The following is a 17,125-nucleotide window of genomic DNA, read 5'->3' as shown; positions in this document are numbered from 1 at the left end:
ATTTCCATTAAATGTGCACGGAACACTAGAGATATATAGCAGCACTCTAGTGCAGCGTCCAGTTTAAGCACAGAGTACAATAAAAGGGTGGGGGGTGGTAAATATTTTCAACATGAAAATGATGACATTTACTCTTCCACCCGTCCTCTTCGCTCTGCTAATGCACGCCGACTCTCCTGTCTTCTGATTACTTCCTCCCACTCCTACCTCCAAGATTCTTCACGTGCTGCTCCATTTCCCTTGAATTCTCTACCTCTCCACCTCTCTACAAAACTTCAAACAGGTTCTTAAGACCCACTTCTTTACCAAACCCAGCCGAATCTCATCCTAACCCTCTGTCCCCTGCTCGGTCTACCCCGTCTGTGTCACCCCTGTCTGTCTGCCCCTCCCCTTTAGAATGTAAGCTCTCACGAGCAGGGCCCTCTTCCCTCATGTGCTTATCCTTTTCTTAATTTAATAATCCTCAACTGCACCAAATCCTGCAGTTTTCGGCCACCTTGATACTTATCTCTATGTTGTCTACTGATGTAGTTATGTTTAGTTACCCTGTACTTGTCCTATATTTTCTTTAACTGTAAGTCACTGTTTTCCTGTTTTGATTCTGTGCATATGTACTCTGTAATTGGGCGCTGCGGAACCCTTGTGGCGCCATATAAATAAAGGATAATAATAATAATTGACCAGGGCAACCGTCATCATGTCGACATTGTCGACAAAACATTCCTAGTTGTCTATTGGTGACTTACCTGGTACAACGGGTTTGGCATCTCCAACGGTGTCTTCCGGGAGCAGTCAACTTATGGTGACTTCTGGCTGATCCTGTGGCACTTTCAATGGTGTCGCTAACCCCCAACCCTGACCCCAGTAACTAACCCTGACCCGCCCTCCCACAGCCTAATCCTAACCCTCACCCTAGTGCCGAATCATAACCTCCCCCTCCTGCAACCTAAAACCCCCTCCACCCACCTAGTGCCTAACCCTCAGCTGCCACAGTCTACCCCTACCTTCTGGTCCATGCGGAATGTTGACATTCTGCAGAATCTGTTGTGTGAAATATAGGGGTTCATTCCGACCCGTTCCTACGCTGCTTTTTTTCCAAACTGCGCGTGTGCGCGGGCGCCAATGCTCAGTCGCGTCGTTGCCCGGCACAGCGGCGAACGCAAGAAGATAGACATCAGGAAGGCATTCCTGGGTGGCAACTGACCGTTTTCTGGGATTGATGAGGAAGACGCAGGCGTGTCCAGGCGTTTGCAGGTCGGGTGTCTGATGTCAATTCCGGGACCTGACAGGCTGAAGTGATCGCAGTGGCTGAGTAAGTTGAGAGCTACTCAGAAACTACACAAACCTCTTTTGCCCAGCTCCCCTGCACAAGCCTTCGCACACTTGCTAAGCTAAAATACACTCCCCCATAGGCGGCGACTATCTGATTGCACGGGCTGCAAAAAGTTGCAGCGTGCGATCAACTCGGAATGACCCCCATAGACGTAATGAATGCGTGCCCTACAAAGGTACTATACATCAATGGTGTAAGATCAAGCGAAACTTTGGCAACACAATTCTCTGTAGTCAGAATCCTTTATCGCTTAATCTGCACGGATCAGTGTGCATGAAAAATCCAATTCCGGAACACCGTATGAAGTCATTAGCCTACAGCAACATGCTACATCCATTCTTACTGACGAGTGCGAATGAATACATTAGGGCTAGTGATTACGGTGTAATACAGCGGGCATTGAGCAAGATTGGAATTTGCATGATATTTTAAGCTAATGACTGTATCCAATCAGTATACAGAAATTTGGATTTTAATGCAAACTCTGATATATATGGATAAAGTAATTTGAAGCAATGTGAATAGTTTTGCCACCAAAATTCCTCTTCTGACTGAATTGCCGTGGTAGGAAAATAAGATTGTCAGCTCTATCAGTGCAGGGTCTTATCTGCCTAATTCAGTATTGTACAGCACTGTGGACCATGTGGGTGCTATATACATAAAGGGTAACAATAATAGATCAGTGGATCCAGGCTGTAAGCTGTCCAAGTATTTCCTCCGCTCCGTGGCACGTTTCAGCGCTCTCTTTTGTCTCCCTGGTGGCCAGGTGGTGGCTGTGAACTCCTCCAGTCTGAATGCTACATCCCCAGGACCGTGGCAGTCTGAGGAGCTGGATGAACAGTTAGGGGCAGATGACTCCAATGCAGAAAACCTTTACATACAAGGTATGATTTACAATGCTGAACTGTGGTCAGTAGAACATCACGTTACCATGGGGAAAGATGTATCAAACCGTCTAGAGGATGAGTAAATCAGCTTCTAGTTATCCATTATCCTGTGCAATCTATAAATGATGCATACAATCTGATTGGTTGCTATGGGCAGCTCCTCCCCTTGTCCCCTTTAGAAGGTATGCTAGATGTCCCACCATGTCTCATGTTGCATGCTGCATTTGGGGAGTAATGAGGATAGAGGGCTTGTTTGCGTATAGCCGATTACTATTGGCACCGGTGTATTGTGTATCATTTATCGCCATACACTTAGAACACTGAAAACGAGTACATAATAAATGGTACTGCAGCCCGACGGCAACAAGTTATCTTCTGTCGTTTCTTTAGCTATCTACAAAAGGAAAGTAACTATTTGGTGGAGAGATCAATATTTATGATGCACATAAACCATTATATAAGTTGTTGAATAAAATTTGTTTTGTGCTGCTCCCATTTTTTTGTTCCAGTCCATAAAATAATTATTGCTGACTGGTGGGTTTCTTATCTTAGAGAGAGGTAAAGCAATAGGCAGCCCACCAAGAGTGCATCTTAGGCCCCCAGCTGGCTGCTTCTGTTCTGCGGAGAATAAGACTGACCGTGAACAGCTGGATTCAGTGTCCTGTGACCTCCACAGCACAACACAGGGAGATTGCGCAATCAGAGGAGGGGGGAGTGCAGTGTGTACTAAACAATGTTCTCTTCCTCCTTTCTCTGCGGGCTACAGTGGGGCTTGTGGAGAATTAGAATGTGGGAGACGTGGTTAGGTCTGAGTAGAATGTGGGAGACGTGGTTAGGTCTGAGTAGATTGCGGGAGACGTGGTTAGGTATGAGTAGAATGTGGGAGACGTGGTTAAGTCTGAGTAGAATGTGGGAGACGTGGTTAGGTCAGAGTAGAATGTGGGAGACGTGGTTAGGTCTGAGTAGAATGTGGGAGACGTGGTTAGGTCTGAGTAGAATGTGGGAGACGTGGTTAGGTCAGAGTAGAATGTGGGAGACGTGGTTAGGTCTGAGTAGAATGCGGGAGACGTGGTTAAGTCTGAGTAGAATGCGGCAGACATGGTTAGGTCTGAGTAGAATGTGGGAGACGTGGTTAGGTCTGAGTAGAATGTGGGAGACGTGGTTAGGTCTGAGTAGAATGCGGCAGACGTGGTTAGGTCTGAGTAGAATGCGGGAGACGTGGTTAGGTCTGAGTAGAATACGGAGACGTGGTTAGGTCTGAGTAGAATACGGAGACGTGGTTAGGTCTGAGTAGAATACGGAGACGTGGTTAGGTCTGAGTAGAATGCCGGAGACGTGGTTAGGTCTGCATAGAATGCGGGAGACGTGGTTAGGTCTGAGTAGAATGCGGCAGATGTGGTTAGGTCTGAGTAGAATGTGGGAGACGAGGTTAGGTCTGAGTAGAATGCGGGAGACGTGGTTAGGTCTGAGTAGAATACGGAGACGTGGTTCGGTCTGAGTAGAATGCCGGAGACGTGGTTAGGTCTGCATAGAATGCGGGAGACGTGGTTAGGTCTAAGAAGAATGCGGGAGACGTGGTTAGGTCTGAGTAGAATGCGGGAGACGTGGTTAGGTCTGAGTAGAATGTGGGAGACGTGGTTAGGTCTGAGTAGAATGCGGGAGATGTAAGGTCTGAGTAGAATGCCGCAGACATGGTTCGGTCTGCGTAGAATGCCGAAGACGTGGTTAGGTCTGCGTAGAATGCGGGAGACGTGGTTAGGTCTGAGTAGAATGCCGGAGACGTGGTTAGGTCAGAGTAGAATGCGGGAGACGTGGTTAGGTTGGAGTAGATGTGAAAAGGTTTGAGTAGAGTGACGGAGACGTAGTTAGGTCTGAGTAGAATCCCAGAGACATGGGGAGGTCTGAGTAGAATGTGGGAAGGTCTGATTAGAATGCAGGAGATGTGAAGAGGTCTGAAGAGAGTGGCGGAGACGTGGTTAGGTCTGAATAGAGTGCCAGAGACGTGGTTAGGTCTAAGTTGAATGCTGGAGACATGGGGAGGTCTGAGTAGAATACCAGAGACGCAGGGAGGTCCAGTCTGAGGGAATGTGGTGGCATTTTATGGGGGTCTGACTGTATGTGGAGGGGCATTTTGTGTTTGCTGGTAGTTTGAGGGCATGTGGAGCTATTTTTTAGCAAGTTGTGGAGCTATTTTTTAGCAAGTTGAGAGGTCTTAATTTATTATTAGTTTTATTTATTTATTACCAGTTATTTATATAGCGCACACATATTCCGCAGCGCTTTATAGAGAATATTTTGGCCATTCACATCAGTCCCTGCCCCAGTGGAGCTTACAATCTATATACCCTAGCAAATTTATATGCACACACAGTCATACTAGGGTTAATTTTTGTTGGAAGCCAATTAACCTACCAGTATATTTTTGGATTGTGGGAGGAAACCGGAGTACCCGGAGGAAACCCACGCAAGTACGGGGAGAATATACAAACACCACATAGTTAGGGCCATGGTGGGAATTGAACCCATGACCTTAGTGCTGTGAGGCAGTAATGCTAACCATTACACCATCCGTACTCCCTTAATGGCATATGATGCAATTTTGTAACTTAATTTCTGAAATGAACAATAACGTGCAGCCCTTTTGAAGGTAGGGTGGCCACATATATTGGTATATCACGCTACCATCACTGTCTTACAGGTTTGCAAACACTTGTAATTTCCATAAAATGACTGTTATTGCTTGGTGCCTAGGAATTGAGCTGTTTGAAGAAGCTCTGCACAAATTCGAGCAGGCTCTTAACGTTGGACAACGGTGCAGCTCAAATACCCCAACTGCTCAGAATAATGAGCTCAGTGATCGTCTCTCCGAGGGCCTACCTGAGGTGAGTAACCAGTAAGTAATGGAAAGAGTGCCTTCTTTTGGACACAATAAGACCCATCAGGGGGACAGTTTGGGTCATGATTGGTATGTAGGTGATATGTCGATATTTTTTTAATAAACAGAAATATTTGATATTGGAATTGAGTAACAGAATCTGTTGCTCTTCTCGTTATCACAGGGCTCTCAAAATAAGGATTTTTCAGGTAAACTAGAGGCCTTGCTGAATCGTGCCTACAACTTGCAGGAAGGATTTGGCAGCATTCCTCCCGATAACATGCTGCTGGATCTGGGTGAGTCATACGTGTTGTGTAACCGGAGGGATTTTAGTATACAGGCTGTGGCGTCTGTCTGATCTATTAGGGAAATGCACCCCTGATGCCTCCCTTGTGCTTTGGAGAGCTACATATACAGATCACTCCAACAGAGTATGTTCTTTACAATAGAATTTGGCAGATTATGAGTTGGGAACAAAGCAGAAACAATATCTGGAACATTTGCTTTGCAATGAGTGCAGATACATTTATTTTTATTGTTTTGTATGCAGGATAAATACTGGCTGCTTTTGCATGCAGCCCACAGGTACTGGGCAGATTTATTTTTACACTGTAAGTTAGATCTGTGTTTGGACACGCCCCTTTCACATCTAAATTTCTCTGCACGTGTTACATTTGCCCCACCTGCAGTGCAGCATGGTGTTACCAAGGTGCATAGTGACTTAGATGAGTAAAATTAATATTTATCAAGCACTCTTGTTTCCTATCTGCTTATGGTTTCTGGAGGAACTGGTATAAGATTACCTGGAAATACATTTTTAATCTCTATGACATAAGAATTAGGTGTAGTTTTCTTTATAAGTTTTGAAGTTGTTTCAAGCCTATCTACTTGTGATGATCGCGAGATTACAGTATACATTTATCCCATCCCTTATTCAGTGTGATAGAATTGTGCTACAACAGTTTGCTGCGCTCTGTAATACGTATACCCATATATACTGCAGAGCAATCTCAATGTTTTCTGCCATAAAACAGAAGAAACGGAGTGGCAGTGTCTAGAACGCCAAACTTTAACAATTACATATATTATTTAAAACAACAAAATGCGTAGTGTTTGGCTACTGGATGAGAGGGTTTGGGTTAGGTTTAGCAGATGGGAGGGTTAGGTTTACCAGATGGGAGGGTTAGTGTTAGGCTACAGGAGGGGAAGGTTAGGTTTAGGCTAGAGGAGCGGGTGGTTAGGATTATACACTAGGAGGAGGCATAGGGTTAGGCTACAGGAGGGGGGGGGCGTATGGTTAGGCTGCAGGAGGGGAGGGTTAGGGTTAATCTACAGGAGGGGTGGTTAGGGTTATACACTAGGAGGAGGCATAGGGTTAGGCTACAAGAGGGGCTGGTTAAGGTTATACACTAGAGGGAGGCGTAGGGTTAGGGTTATACACTTGAGGGAGACATAGGGTTAGACTACAGGAGGGGAGGGTTAGGGTATAGAAAGGGAGGTGTTAGGGTACAGGAGGGGGAGGGGTTAGGGTTATACACTAGGGGGAGGGTTAGGGTTATACACTAGGGAGAGGCGTAGGGTTGGGGTATAGAAAGGGAGGGTTAGGGTACAGGAGGGGGAAGGGTTAGGGTTATACACTAGGGGGAGGGTTAGGGTTATACACTAGGCTAGGGGGAGGTTTAGGGTTATACACTAGGGGAGGTGTAGGGTCAGTCTACAGTAGGGGAGGGTTAGGGTTATACACTAGGGGGAGGTGTAGGGTTAGGCTACAGGAGGGGAGGGTTAGGGTTATACACTAGGGGGAGGTGTAGGGTTAGGCTACAGGAGGGGAGGGTTAGGGTTATACACTAGGGGGAGGTGTACGGTTAGGGTTATACACTTGGGGGAGGTGTAGGGTTAGGCTATAGGAGCGGAGGATTAGGGTTATACACTAGGGAGAGGTGTAGGGTTAGGCTACAGGAGGGGAGGTTCAGGGTTATACTACAGGAGGGGAGGTTTAGGGTTATACACTAGGGTGAGGTGTAGAGTTAGACTACAGGAGGGGAGGTTCAGTAAGCAGTGAGGGCAATATTGGTCCCTGTGCAGCTGGCCTTAGACAATGTGCAGCAGACCTTCAGCTGTGCAAAGCTCAGAGATCAGCCATATACGGGGCATTTTGTATGCTTAAGTTAGTTAAGGTAGGTGCTTGTTCCTGCGAAGACATCGTAAGTGGGTGTAATGAAGACAGAGTTGGCCGGAGGTGTAGGTTCCTGACCAATCAGACGTTTTTTTTTAAAGCGGCAATCATTTACAAGGCAAAACCATTGCCGCTTTAAAAAAACGTCCGAGTTTGGCCGGGAACCCGCACCTCTGTCCAACTCGGACTTCATTACATCCTGCCCCTAACATGATTCTGCAGCCATCCAATCAGAAACCTTATTCAAGGTTGAATCCCTACTAGGATGGTTCTGTCTGTTACACAGTGTTAACCAGCTGCTGTGATAAAGTGCTACACACGTGACGCCAATGTGAGTGCGTATATACAACATATCTGTTTATCTGTCATTTGAATAGTACACTCTGTAACAACTTGCAGTAAATGACTATTTGCACAAGGGAATCCTGGGTATGTTTGTGTAGATGATTTGTAGTTATATCTGGAAATAGTCGCTAGTGAAACACTTATTTACTCCTGCCCATATCATGGTCTCTCTATCATTCTTTTTCTGCTTTTCATCTCTCCTCCTCCCCAGAAGGAGCGCTGCAGTTCCCACTGGGGGAAGGCAGGAGAATGCTGCGCATGGATGACGACCTAAGTACAATATCAGAGGACTCCTTTTTCTCTGCAGTGGAGGTAAAACTTCAATCCTATTATAAATGATAGGGGAGGGAGGTTTGCACTGCTATACCTCTACTTGGAGATCAAACCTGCTCAGAATTTCTCATATGCAGGTTGCCATATTTCTGTGAAAGTCCATCCCACATCCTAAGTCACTGACCTGGATCAACCGTAAACTCCTCTAACCTCCTTTTGCATGTTTACATACCCCGCAGCGATGGTCGCAGGGATACCTTTCCGCTATTAGGGTGTTCCTTACTCTAGGTATACACCAGAAGTAGGCAAACTGTGGTACTCCGGCTGCTGTGGAACTACACATGCCCTGACACAGTTTTAGCATGTCCTAACTGTAGAACTATGGCAGAGTATGCTGGGATGTGTAGTTCCACAGCAGCTGGAGTGCCGCAGGTTGCATATCCCTGGTAAATTCTGCCCATTCTCTGCAAAATCTACATGGATGTTTCCATCGGCAAATAAGTAATGAAATGGCGAGTAAACCGCCCTAATCACATTCATATGGGGAATAGGTGCATCTTACTTCACGGTGTAACGTGTTATTCCTTCCTGAGCTGCAAGCAGTATGTCCACTGATGGGTTGGTATCGGGTGACCAGCGGTTGGGAGAATGCCGGTCACCATACCGACACCAGGATCCTGTCTGTCAGATGGTCAGCATGGGGGGGTGAGCACAACGAAGCCCTTGCAGGCGCGTTACGCTCACCGCGGGTTCTTTCCCACTCTATGGGAAGTGGGAATAGTCCCTGTTGTTCAGCATACCGACCAGCAAGCTAGTCAGTGTTCGGGATGCCGGCGCTGGTTTTGTACCCGGTAGTCTCCTGACCGCCGGTCACATAACCGTATCCGCCACTGATGACTAGCAGCACATTGGCGGTCTTGTTATGTAGATATGCCACCTAGGCATGGCATATTAGGAAGCCCAGTAAATTATTTTCTACCATTGAATTCTATGCTGGCATGACCAGCAAGAGACCTACAATTGCACTGTTTGGTTTGGCTGACCAGGGATTGGATAGGCCTGGTTTAATCATCCACAACCATATGTTTTATGTTTCAGCTTTTTGATGCTTTATCGATGAACGAAGGCTCGTTTATTCCCCCCAAGCCGGCAGCGGCATATGAAGAGGCAATGAGGCTGGTACAGGGTGGAGAAGTGGCTTGCCGGACAGTGAGGTCAGTATTCAACCGAGCTAGCCTGCATCCATTCTTTTCTGCAGGCTCTTTAGTTCCTGTAGTGCTACAAGTCCCAGCGGTAAGTGTGAAAGGCATGCTGGAACTTGTAGCTCAGCAGCTGCTGCAGAGTCACAGATTGCGTATATGTGGCACGGAGTAAGAATCTGATTGGAAATGCAGGCTACTTTATATGAACAAGCTAACGGTAGTACTCTCATTTCTTTTTCATCCACTAGGGGTCACTGGAGTACTCTTTTGGAATATGGACGGCTTTAGCAGAACAAGGCACTAAATATTTAAATTTAGTAACTCTCCTCCCCTCCATATTCCCAGAGTACCTCAGTGTTTTTTCTGTGCTCACAGCACTAACAGGCTTGTGTGGATCTCCACACTTACTGAATATTTTATTTTTAATTTTTATTTTTACACTTAGGCACATCCCTTCCCAGTTCATAAAAAAACGTGGGTCCGGGATAGTGCCCGCTGCACGGAGGCAGCGCATGGCGTGTCGGTCCTCACAAAGAGCACCCTCACAGCCACACGCAGCTCACTCACTGACCTGCAGGAAGAGCTGGACGGAGCTTACAGACAGAAGCCCCGTCATAGCCCTCACTACAGGACAAGGTATGCTGGGGGGGGACGGGACGGTCAGCATGCTGCCGCCCCGCTGTGTGGGGTCCGTGTTTCCTGTCACTGCCGCCCGCACCCGCCGCTGTTTGTAGCCGCCCGACCCAGCCGCTCCGTCCGCCGCTGTACGGGGCTCAGCGCCCGCCACAGCCGCTTCCAATAAGCGCCCGCCATGAGCCGCTCCTCCGCCGCTCAGACCCGCCGCTCAGACCCGCCGGCCGCACAGCAGGACCGCTCTCCGCTACAGCGCTCCCCGGCTCCCTGCACCTGATCTCCGGCTTCCGGATACCCGCTCCCCGGTAACTGCTCCCCGCTAAGACAGCGGTACACGGGGCACATGGGGGAGGGGAAAAAAATCTCCTCACAGGCAGCGCAGCTGCAAGGGGGGGGGGGGGGGGGGGGCGGCATGCATAACAGCAGCAGCAATATAGAGGCTGCGTGGGTTATAGCAATAATTACATAGGTTGTTAAGCCTATATTAACAGGGTTACTTTTGATGAAATAGTTACAGGTTATAAGGATTATACCCTGAACTGTGATTATAACTGTAAGCATGGCATGGGGGCCATTTTAACCATGCTTCCTGTTTCTTCCTGTTTGTGATTCCAGAACGTTCCTGTCCTACATCTCTACTCCACCATATGGCGCAGGGGTGTTAGTGGGAATTTGGGATCAGGTTTCATACAGTTTGGCCACGTGCACTGCACTTCGGCTATATATATATATATATATATATATATATATATATATATATATATATATATATATATATATATATATATATATATATATATATATAGACACACCTTAGTAACATTTAACTGAGTCGTGCAAGTTGTCTGTCTTTGTCTATTGTATTGTCTGTCTGCATAATGAGTAAGGCAACAGCAAAAACTAAAAAGCAGTTTCACTGCAATGTCTGTAAGAGTGTGTTACCGGATGGATCTACCACATGTACAGTATGTTTTGTTAATTCAGCTACAAATACAATTTCCGCTCCGGTTTTGAAGCCGGTTTCATCCCCGGATCCTCCATGGGCAATGCTAGCAGATGTAAAGTGTTAAACATGTTGGTCCAGAGGTGGGTTTACCCTCAAGTGGACCTGATGGCATCTCGCCACAATCACCAAACGCCCCAGTATGTATCCAGAACGCGAGATCCACGGGCAGTGGCGGTGGATGCTCTCACAATCGCGTGGCCGTACAGCCTCGTGTATCTGTTTCCACCGTTTCCGCTACTCCCTCTGTTGCTAAAATGGATCAAAAGAGAATCCGCCACAGTCATACTAGTGGCGCCTCATTGGCCTCAGAGAGCTTGGTTCTCGGATCTCCGCGAACTACTTGCAGACGATCCTTGGCCGCTCCTGCTACGTCCGGACCTGTTACAACAGGGTCCGTTCCATTACCCCGATTTAGCGCGGCTGCGTTTGACGGGGTGGGTGTTGAGACCGGTTATACCAGAATCGGTTATACCAACCATGTTACGTGCTAGGAAGCCAGTTACGGCAGCTCATTATTACAGAATTTGGCATGCCTATATAGGTTGGTGTGAAGCTCGGAAGTTTCCGACGTCATCTTTCAAGTTATCCCGTCTTTTGTTATTTCTACAGACGGGGTTAGATGGAGGACTGCGTTTATCTACACTAAAGGTGCAGGTATCTGCTTTGTCAATTTACTTTCAAAGACGATTGGCTCTATTGCCGTCTGTACACACCTTTCTGCAAGGTGTCCTCAGAGTACAGCCTCCATTCATTCCACCTACAGCGCCATGGGACTTGAATCTGGTTTTAGATTTTTTACAGTCTTCATATTTTGAACCCTTACATCAAGTGGATATAAAGTTTCTCACTTGGAAAACAATTTTTCTCCTAGCCTTAGCTTCGGCAAGGCGTGTTTCAGATTTGGGTGCCTTGTCATGCAAGCCACCGTATTTGGTGTTTCATGATGACAGAGCGGAACTTCGGACGAATCCCGCTTTCTTGCCAAAGGTAGTGTCATCTTTTCACATCAATCAACCAATAGTAGTTCATGTGTTAACAGAAGATTCTGGATCTTTGGATGTGGTACGCGCACTACGCGTTTATGTATCCGGAACGTCTACAGTTCGTAAGACGGATATGTTGTTTGTTCTCTATGATGCTGCCAAGATGGGTTGGCCAGCTTCTAAGCAGACCTTATCCAGTTGGATTAAACTGACCATACGTCAGGCTTACCTTCATGCTAGGTTACAGCCGCCTACATCAGTAACAGCTCATTCCACACGTTCTGTGGGAACTTCATGGGCAGCTGGTCGTGGGGCTTCTACGACGCAGCTTTGCTGTGCGGTTACATGGTCATCAGTGCACACGTTTGTGCGCTTTTACAAGTTTGATACGTTTGCGGCATCAGCATCTAGCTTTGGCCGCCTAGTGTTACAGGTGCCAAACAGCTCTCCCGCCCACGGGGGAAGCTTTGGTACGTCCCAAGAGTACTCCAGTGACCCCTAGTGGATGAAAAAGAAAATAGGATTTTGGTACTTACCGGGTAAATCCTTTTCTTTGAATCCATAGGGGGCACTGGACGCCCACCCATAGCAGTTTCACCTGGTTTGTGGTAAGTTCTGTGGATCTTATGGTAACACATTCTCACCGATTTGTTCAAATTTTTAAGTTCTATCGGTTATGGTGTCAACTGTTTAGTTGTCAGTAACGTTATGTGTCAACTTTATTGTTGTCCGTTATGTTATATGTAATTCTCCATTGTCATCCTCTCTATCTCTCCTGTTCGGCTCAGTAAAAAACACTGAGGTACTCTGGGAATATGGAGGGGAGGAGAGTTACTAAATTTATTCAGTGCCTTGTTCTGCTAAAGCCGTCCATATTCCAAAAGAGTACTCCAGTGCCCCCTATGGATTCAAAGAAAAGGATTTACCTGGTAAGTACCAAAATCCTATTTTATATGCGCGCAAATATTTTGCGATACCGGTGATGATGCACATGATACAGCGGTGCTTGTGTATGAATATTATTTTATTTATTAACAGCTTCTTATATAGCGCAACATATTCCATTGCGCTTTACAATTGGAACAACAGTGATAACACAAAACTGGGTAATAACAGACAGTCATAGAGGTAGAAGGGCCCTGCTCGCAAGCTTACACTCTATAGGGAAATAGGCATTGGTACACAAGGATAGGCGCTATCAATTGCATAGTTATCCACCAGATTGTAGAGTTTCTTATTTATTGTGCTTTGTGCTCCTGCCTGCAGATGTACTGCACGGGGCAATGGCTGATAACAGAGAACTCCAGCTTTCACTCTTAAATAGCAATTCAAAGTGCATTACATTCAATTATGACGTTGGGGTTTTAATTTAATTTAATTTAAATGATATATCACCAAGCTGGTGAAATACCTGAAATAACTGCTGTGTTTATTGTGTTTGCACCTCATTAAGGGGGTGATTCAGACCTGATCGCAGATGTGCTAAATTTAGCACATCTACGATCAGTTTCTCTAGCATGCGGGGATAAGCCCAGCACAGGGCTTATCCCCGCATGCTTAGTCCACCCTACATGTCTGGACCTACACCCCCCCTTCCCCCCGCGTATGGATGCCAAAGCATCGCACGGCGGCGATGCTTTCGCACCCGCCAAGTATCTCCCTAGTTGTGCTGGCAGGTGGCTACCCATCGCATTCCTGGTCGCAACGCCTGCCCGCCCCCGCAAAGTCCGGATACGCCTGAGTTGTCCGGACTGCGCCTCACCAACGGCGTTCTAACGCCGTTGCCACACCCCCTCCTGCCCCGTGACCACCTCTGCCTGTCAATCGGGCAGAGGCGATCGCATCTCACTGGGTCTCAGGGTTGCGCACGCGGCTACGCGCTGCGTTCCGGGTCACAATGGCTGCGTGTGATATCACGCCGTGGCCTGCCCTGCAACGTCCGGACACGCCTGCGTTGTCCAGACTGCGCCCCACCAATGGCGTTCTAATGCCGTTGCCACGCCCCCTCCCCAAAGTCGCACTCCCCAAAGGGCTTCAGACTGCGATCACCGGCAGGCAGCTACCTGCCGCGTTTCGGGTCGCATCGGCTATGTGTGACATCACACAGCCACCGCTAGCCGCCCCCGCAATGGTCCGGACACGCCTGCGTTGTCCAAACTGCGTCCCACCAACGGCGTTCTAACGGGCGACAGACTGCGATAGCTGCCGTTGCGGTGATCGGGTCTGAATTAGACCCAAAGTATGTCCTTCATGCTGCATTTTACCTACAGCAAATTAGGGTAAAGCTGCTTGGTTGTCTTACATGATTGGGTGAGAGCAGTGTGAGTGACAAGCTTACAGTCTTGCTCTATAGAAACACTGCAGGTCTGCTGCAGAGCTGAATGAAGCCCACAATAGCTCCTACTTGCCATGCATGGAATTAAATGCGTATACTCGCCCATATGCAGATTTGTTAGCATCTCTGCGGCTGCACCGACTGTGGGCGGTATTCGATTAGCCGCGAAAATGGGTGGTTTTCGCAGTTTTTTTTTTTTTTTGTTATTTTTTTTTCACCGATATAATTTTTTTTATTATTATTATTTCCCCCCATCCAAATACTTGACGCAAAAACACCAGTTTTTCTAATGAAAATGCATAGGGGTATATGCAATTGTGGTCGAATTCCCGAAATTGTCGAATTTCGGGTCATTTTCGACCAAAAAAAAAAATTCCCCTATGCAATCCAGTGCTTTCCGACCAAAAAACGGACTTTCAAAATTCGACTTTTTGAAATTCGAATTTTTGCAAATTCGACTTTTCTGCAATGATACAAGTGCTGCAATTCGACCAAAGCATATTCAATTCAAGTTTGGAAATTCGACAGCAGTGCTTTTAGACAGCAAATTCGTCATTTTCAATCCGCCACACTTTGGAGGGTGAAAACAAATAAAAAAATTTTAAACATGTTTTTTTTGGTGTTTTTTTTTTGGGAATAGCAGATCTATTTATATTAGAAGGGATTAGGTACTTTTTTTTTTTTTTTGGGAGGCACAAATATTATTTATATATTTTTTAAAATATTATTTTTTTTTTTTATGCTGGAAGGGTAAAATCATAAAAAAAAATGGCGTGGGGTCCCCCCTCCAAAGCATAACCAGCCTCGGGCTCATTGAGCTGGTCCTGGTTCTAAAAATGCGGGGGAAAAATTGACAGGGGATCCCCCGTATTTTTAAAACCAGCACCGGGCTCTGCGCCTGATGCTGGTGCCAAAAATACGGGGGACAAAAAGACTAGGGGTCCCCCGTATTTTTAACACCAGCATCGGGCTCCACTAGCTGGACAGATAATGCCACAGCCGGGGGTCACTTTTATGCCGTGCCCTGCGGCCGTGGCATTAAATATCCAACTAGTCACCCCTGGCCGGGGTACCCTAGGGGAGTGGGGACCCCTTCAATCAAGGGGTCCCCCCCCCCCCAGCCACCCAAGGGCCAGGGGTGAAGCCCGAGGCTGTCCCCCCCCCATCCAATGGGCTGCGGATGGGAGGGCTGATAGCCTTTTGTGATAGAAAGATATTGTTTTTTCCATTAGTACTACAAGTCCCAGCAAGCCTCCCCCGCAAGCTGGTACTTGGAGAACCACAAGTACCAGCATGCGGGAGAAAAACGGGCCCGCTGGTACCTGTAGTACTACTGGGAAAAAAATACCCAAATAAAAACAGGACACACACACCGTCGACAGTAAAACTTTATTACACACTACCGACACACACATACTTACCTATGTTCACACGCCGACATCGGTCCTCTTCTCCATGTAGAATCCACGGATACCTGAAAAGAAAAGTTCAATATACTCACCTCAACCAGGGTCCAGAGATAAATCCACGTACTTGGCAAAAAAATAAATCGCAAATACCCGCTCCATAACGGACTGAAAGGGGTCCCATGCTGACACATGGGACACCTTTCCACGAATGAGACCTGTCAGTGACAGCTGTCACTGACAGGTCTCTAAGCCAACCAGGAAGCGCAACTTCGTTGCGCTCACCTGATTGGCTGATCGCTGTCTGAACTCAGACAGCGCATCGCATAGCTCCCTCCATTATATTCAATGGTGGGAACTTAGCGGCTAGCGGTGAGGTCACCCGCCGGTCAGCGGCTGACCGGCGGGTGACCCCACCGCTACCCGCAAAGTTCCCACCATTGAAAGTAATGGAGCGGCTTTGCGAGGCGCTGTCAGAGTCCAGACGGCGCACAGCCAATCAGGTGAGCGCCACGGAAGTAGCGCTTCCTGATTGGCTGAAGGGACATCAGTGACAGGAGTCACGTGATGTCCCGGCATTCGGGGAAAGGAGTCTAATGTGAAAACATTGGACCCCTTTCATTAGTCCGGTGGATCGTGTTCGTTTTTTTTTTTTACCAAGTACGTGGATTATACCCTGGACCTGGATGTACCTCTGGACGCTGGAAGGTGAGTACCATTTTTTCACAGGTACCCTCGGATCGTCGGAGACCGTGGCAGTCGGCGTGTCAACATAGGTAAGTATGTGTGTGTCGGTGTATGAAATAAAGTTTTACTATCAAGGTGTGTGTGTCCTGTTTTTATTTGGGTATTTTTTTCCCAGTAGTACTACAGGTACCAGCGGGCCCGTTTTTCTCCCGCATGCTGGTACTTGTGGTTCTCCAAGTACCAGCTTGCGGGGGAGGCTTGCTGGGACTTGTAGTACTAATGGAAAAAACAATATCTTTTAATTTTCACAAAGGCTATCAGCCCTCCCATCCGCAGCCCATTGGATGGGGGGGGACAGCCTCGGGCTTCACCCCTGGCCCTTGGGTGGCTGGGGGGGGGGGACCCCTTGATTGAAGGGGTCCCCACTCCCCCAGGGTACCCCGGCCAGGGGTGACTAGTTGGATTTTTGATGCCACGGCCGCAGGGCACGGCATAAAAGTGACCCCCGGCTGTGGCATTATCTGTCCAGCTAGTGGAGCCCGATGCTGGTGTGAAAAATACGGGGGACACCTACTCTTTTTGTCCCCCGTATTTTTGGCACCAGCATCAGGCGCAGAGCCCGGTGCTGGTTTTAAAAATACGGGGGATCCCTGGCCAATTTTTCCCCTGCATTTTTAGAACCAGGACCAGCTCAAAGAGCCCGAGGCTGGTTATGCTTTGGAGGGGGGACCCCACGCCATTTTTTTTTACGGGTTTTTCACGTTTTTTCCCGTTTTTTTAAATCGCGGCAAAATCCGCCAAATCGGCCGATTTTCGCCCGCGATTCTGGCGAATCCGTTTTTCATTGAATATGGTGAATCCCGGCAGGCACCTGCCGGGATTCACCTGGCGAATTTGGTCGAATTAAAAAACGGCGATAATTGCCGCGAATTCGACCGCAATTGCATATACCCCACAGTGTCCAAGAAAATCAGTGGACCTATG

General features: G+C 47.5%; 1 protein-coding gene across 2 annotated transcripts in view; it reads left to right on the top strand.

Annotated features, from left to right (window-relative positions):
• Positions 1-17,125, top strand: part of MIGA2 (mitoguardin 2) — a 72,117-nt gene that overhangs the window by 38,987 nt on the left and 16,005 nt on the right. For both annotated transcript variants that reach the window (XM_063936487.1, XM_063936486.1), the window contains exons 5-9: positions 2,100-2,217; positions 4,972-5,102; positions 5,280-5,391; positions 7,828-7,928; positions 8,988-9,103. In XM_063936487.1, coding sequence (XP_063792557.1) covers positions 2,100-2,217; positions 4,972-5,102; positions 5,280-5,391; positions 7,828-7,928; positions 8,988-9,103 — 578 coding nt within the window. The remainder of the gene's footprint in view (positions 1-2,099; positions 2,218-4,971; positions 5,103-5,279; positions 5,392-7,827; positions 7,929-8,987; positions 9,104-17,125) is intronic.

The sequence above is a fragment of the Pseudophryne corroboree genome, chromosome 8 (assembly GCF_028390025.1).
Source record: "Pseudophryne corroboree isolate aPseCor3 chromosome 8, aPseCor3.hap2, whole genome shotgun sequence".
NCBI lineage: Eukaryota > Metazoa > Chordata > Amphibia > Anura > Myobatrachidae > Pseudophryne > Pseudophryne corroboree.
The sequence above is the reverse complement of the archived record's forward strand: the minus strand, read 5'-3'. Positions and strand labels throughout refer to the sequence as shown.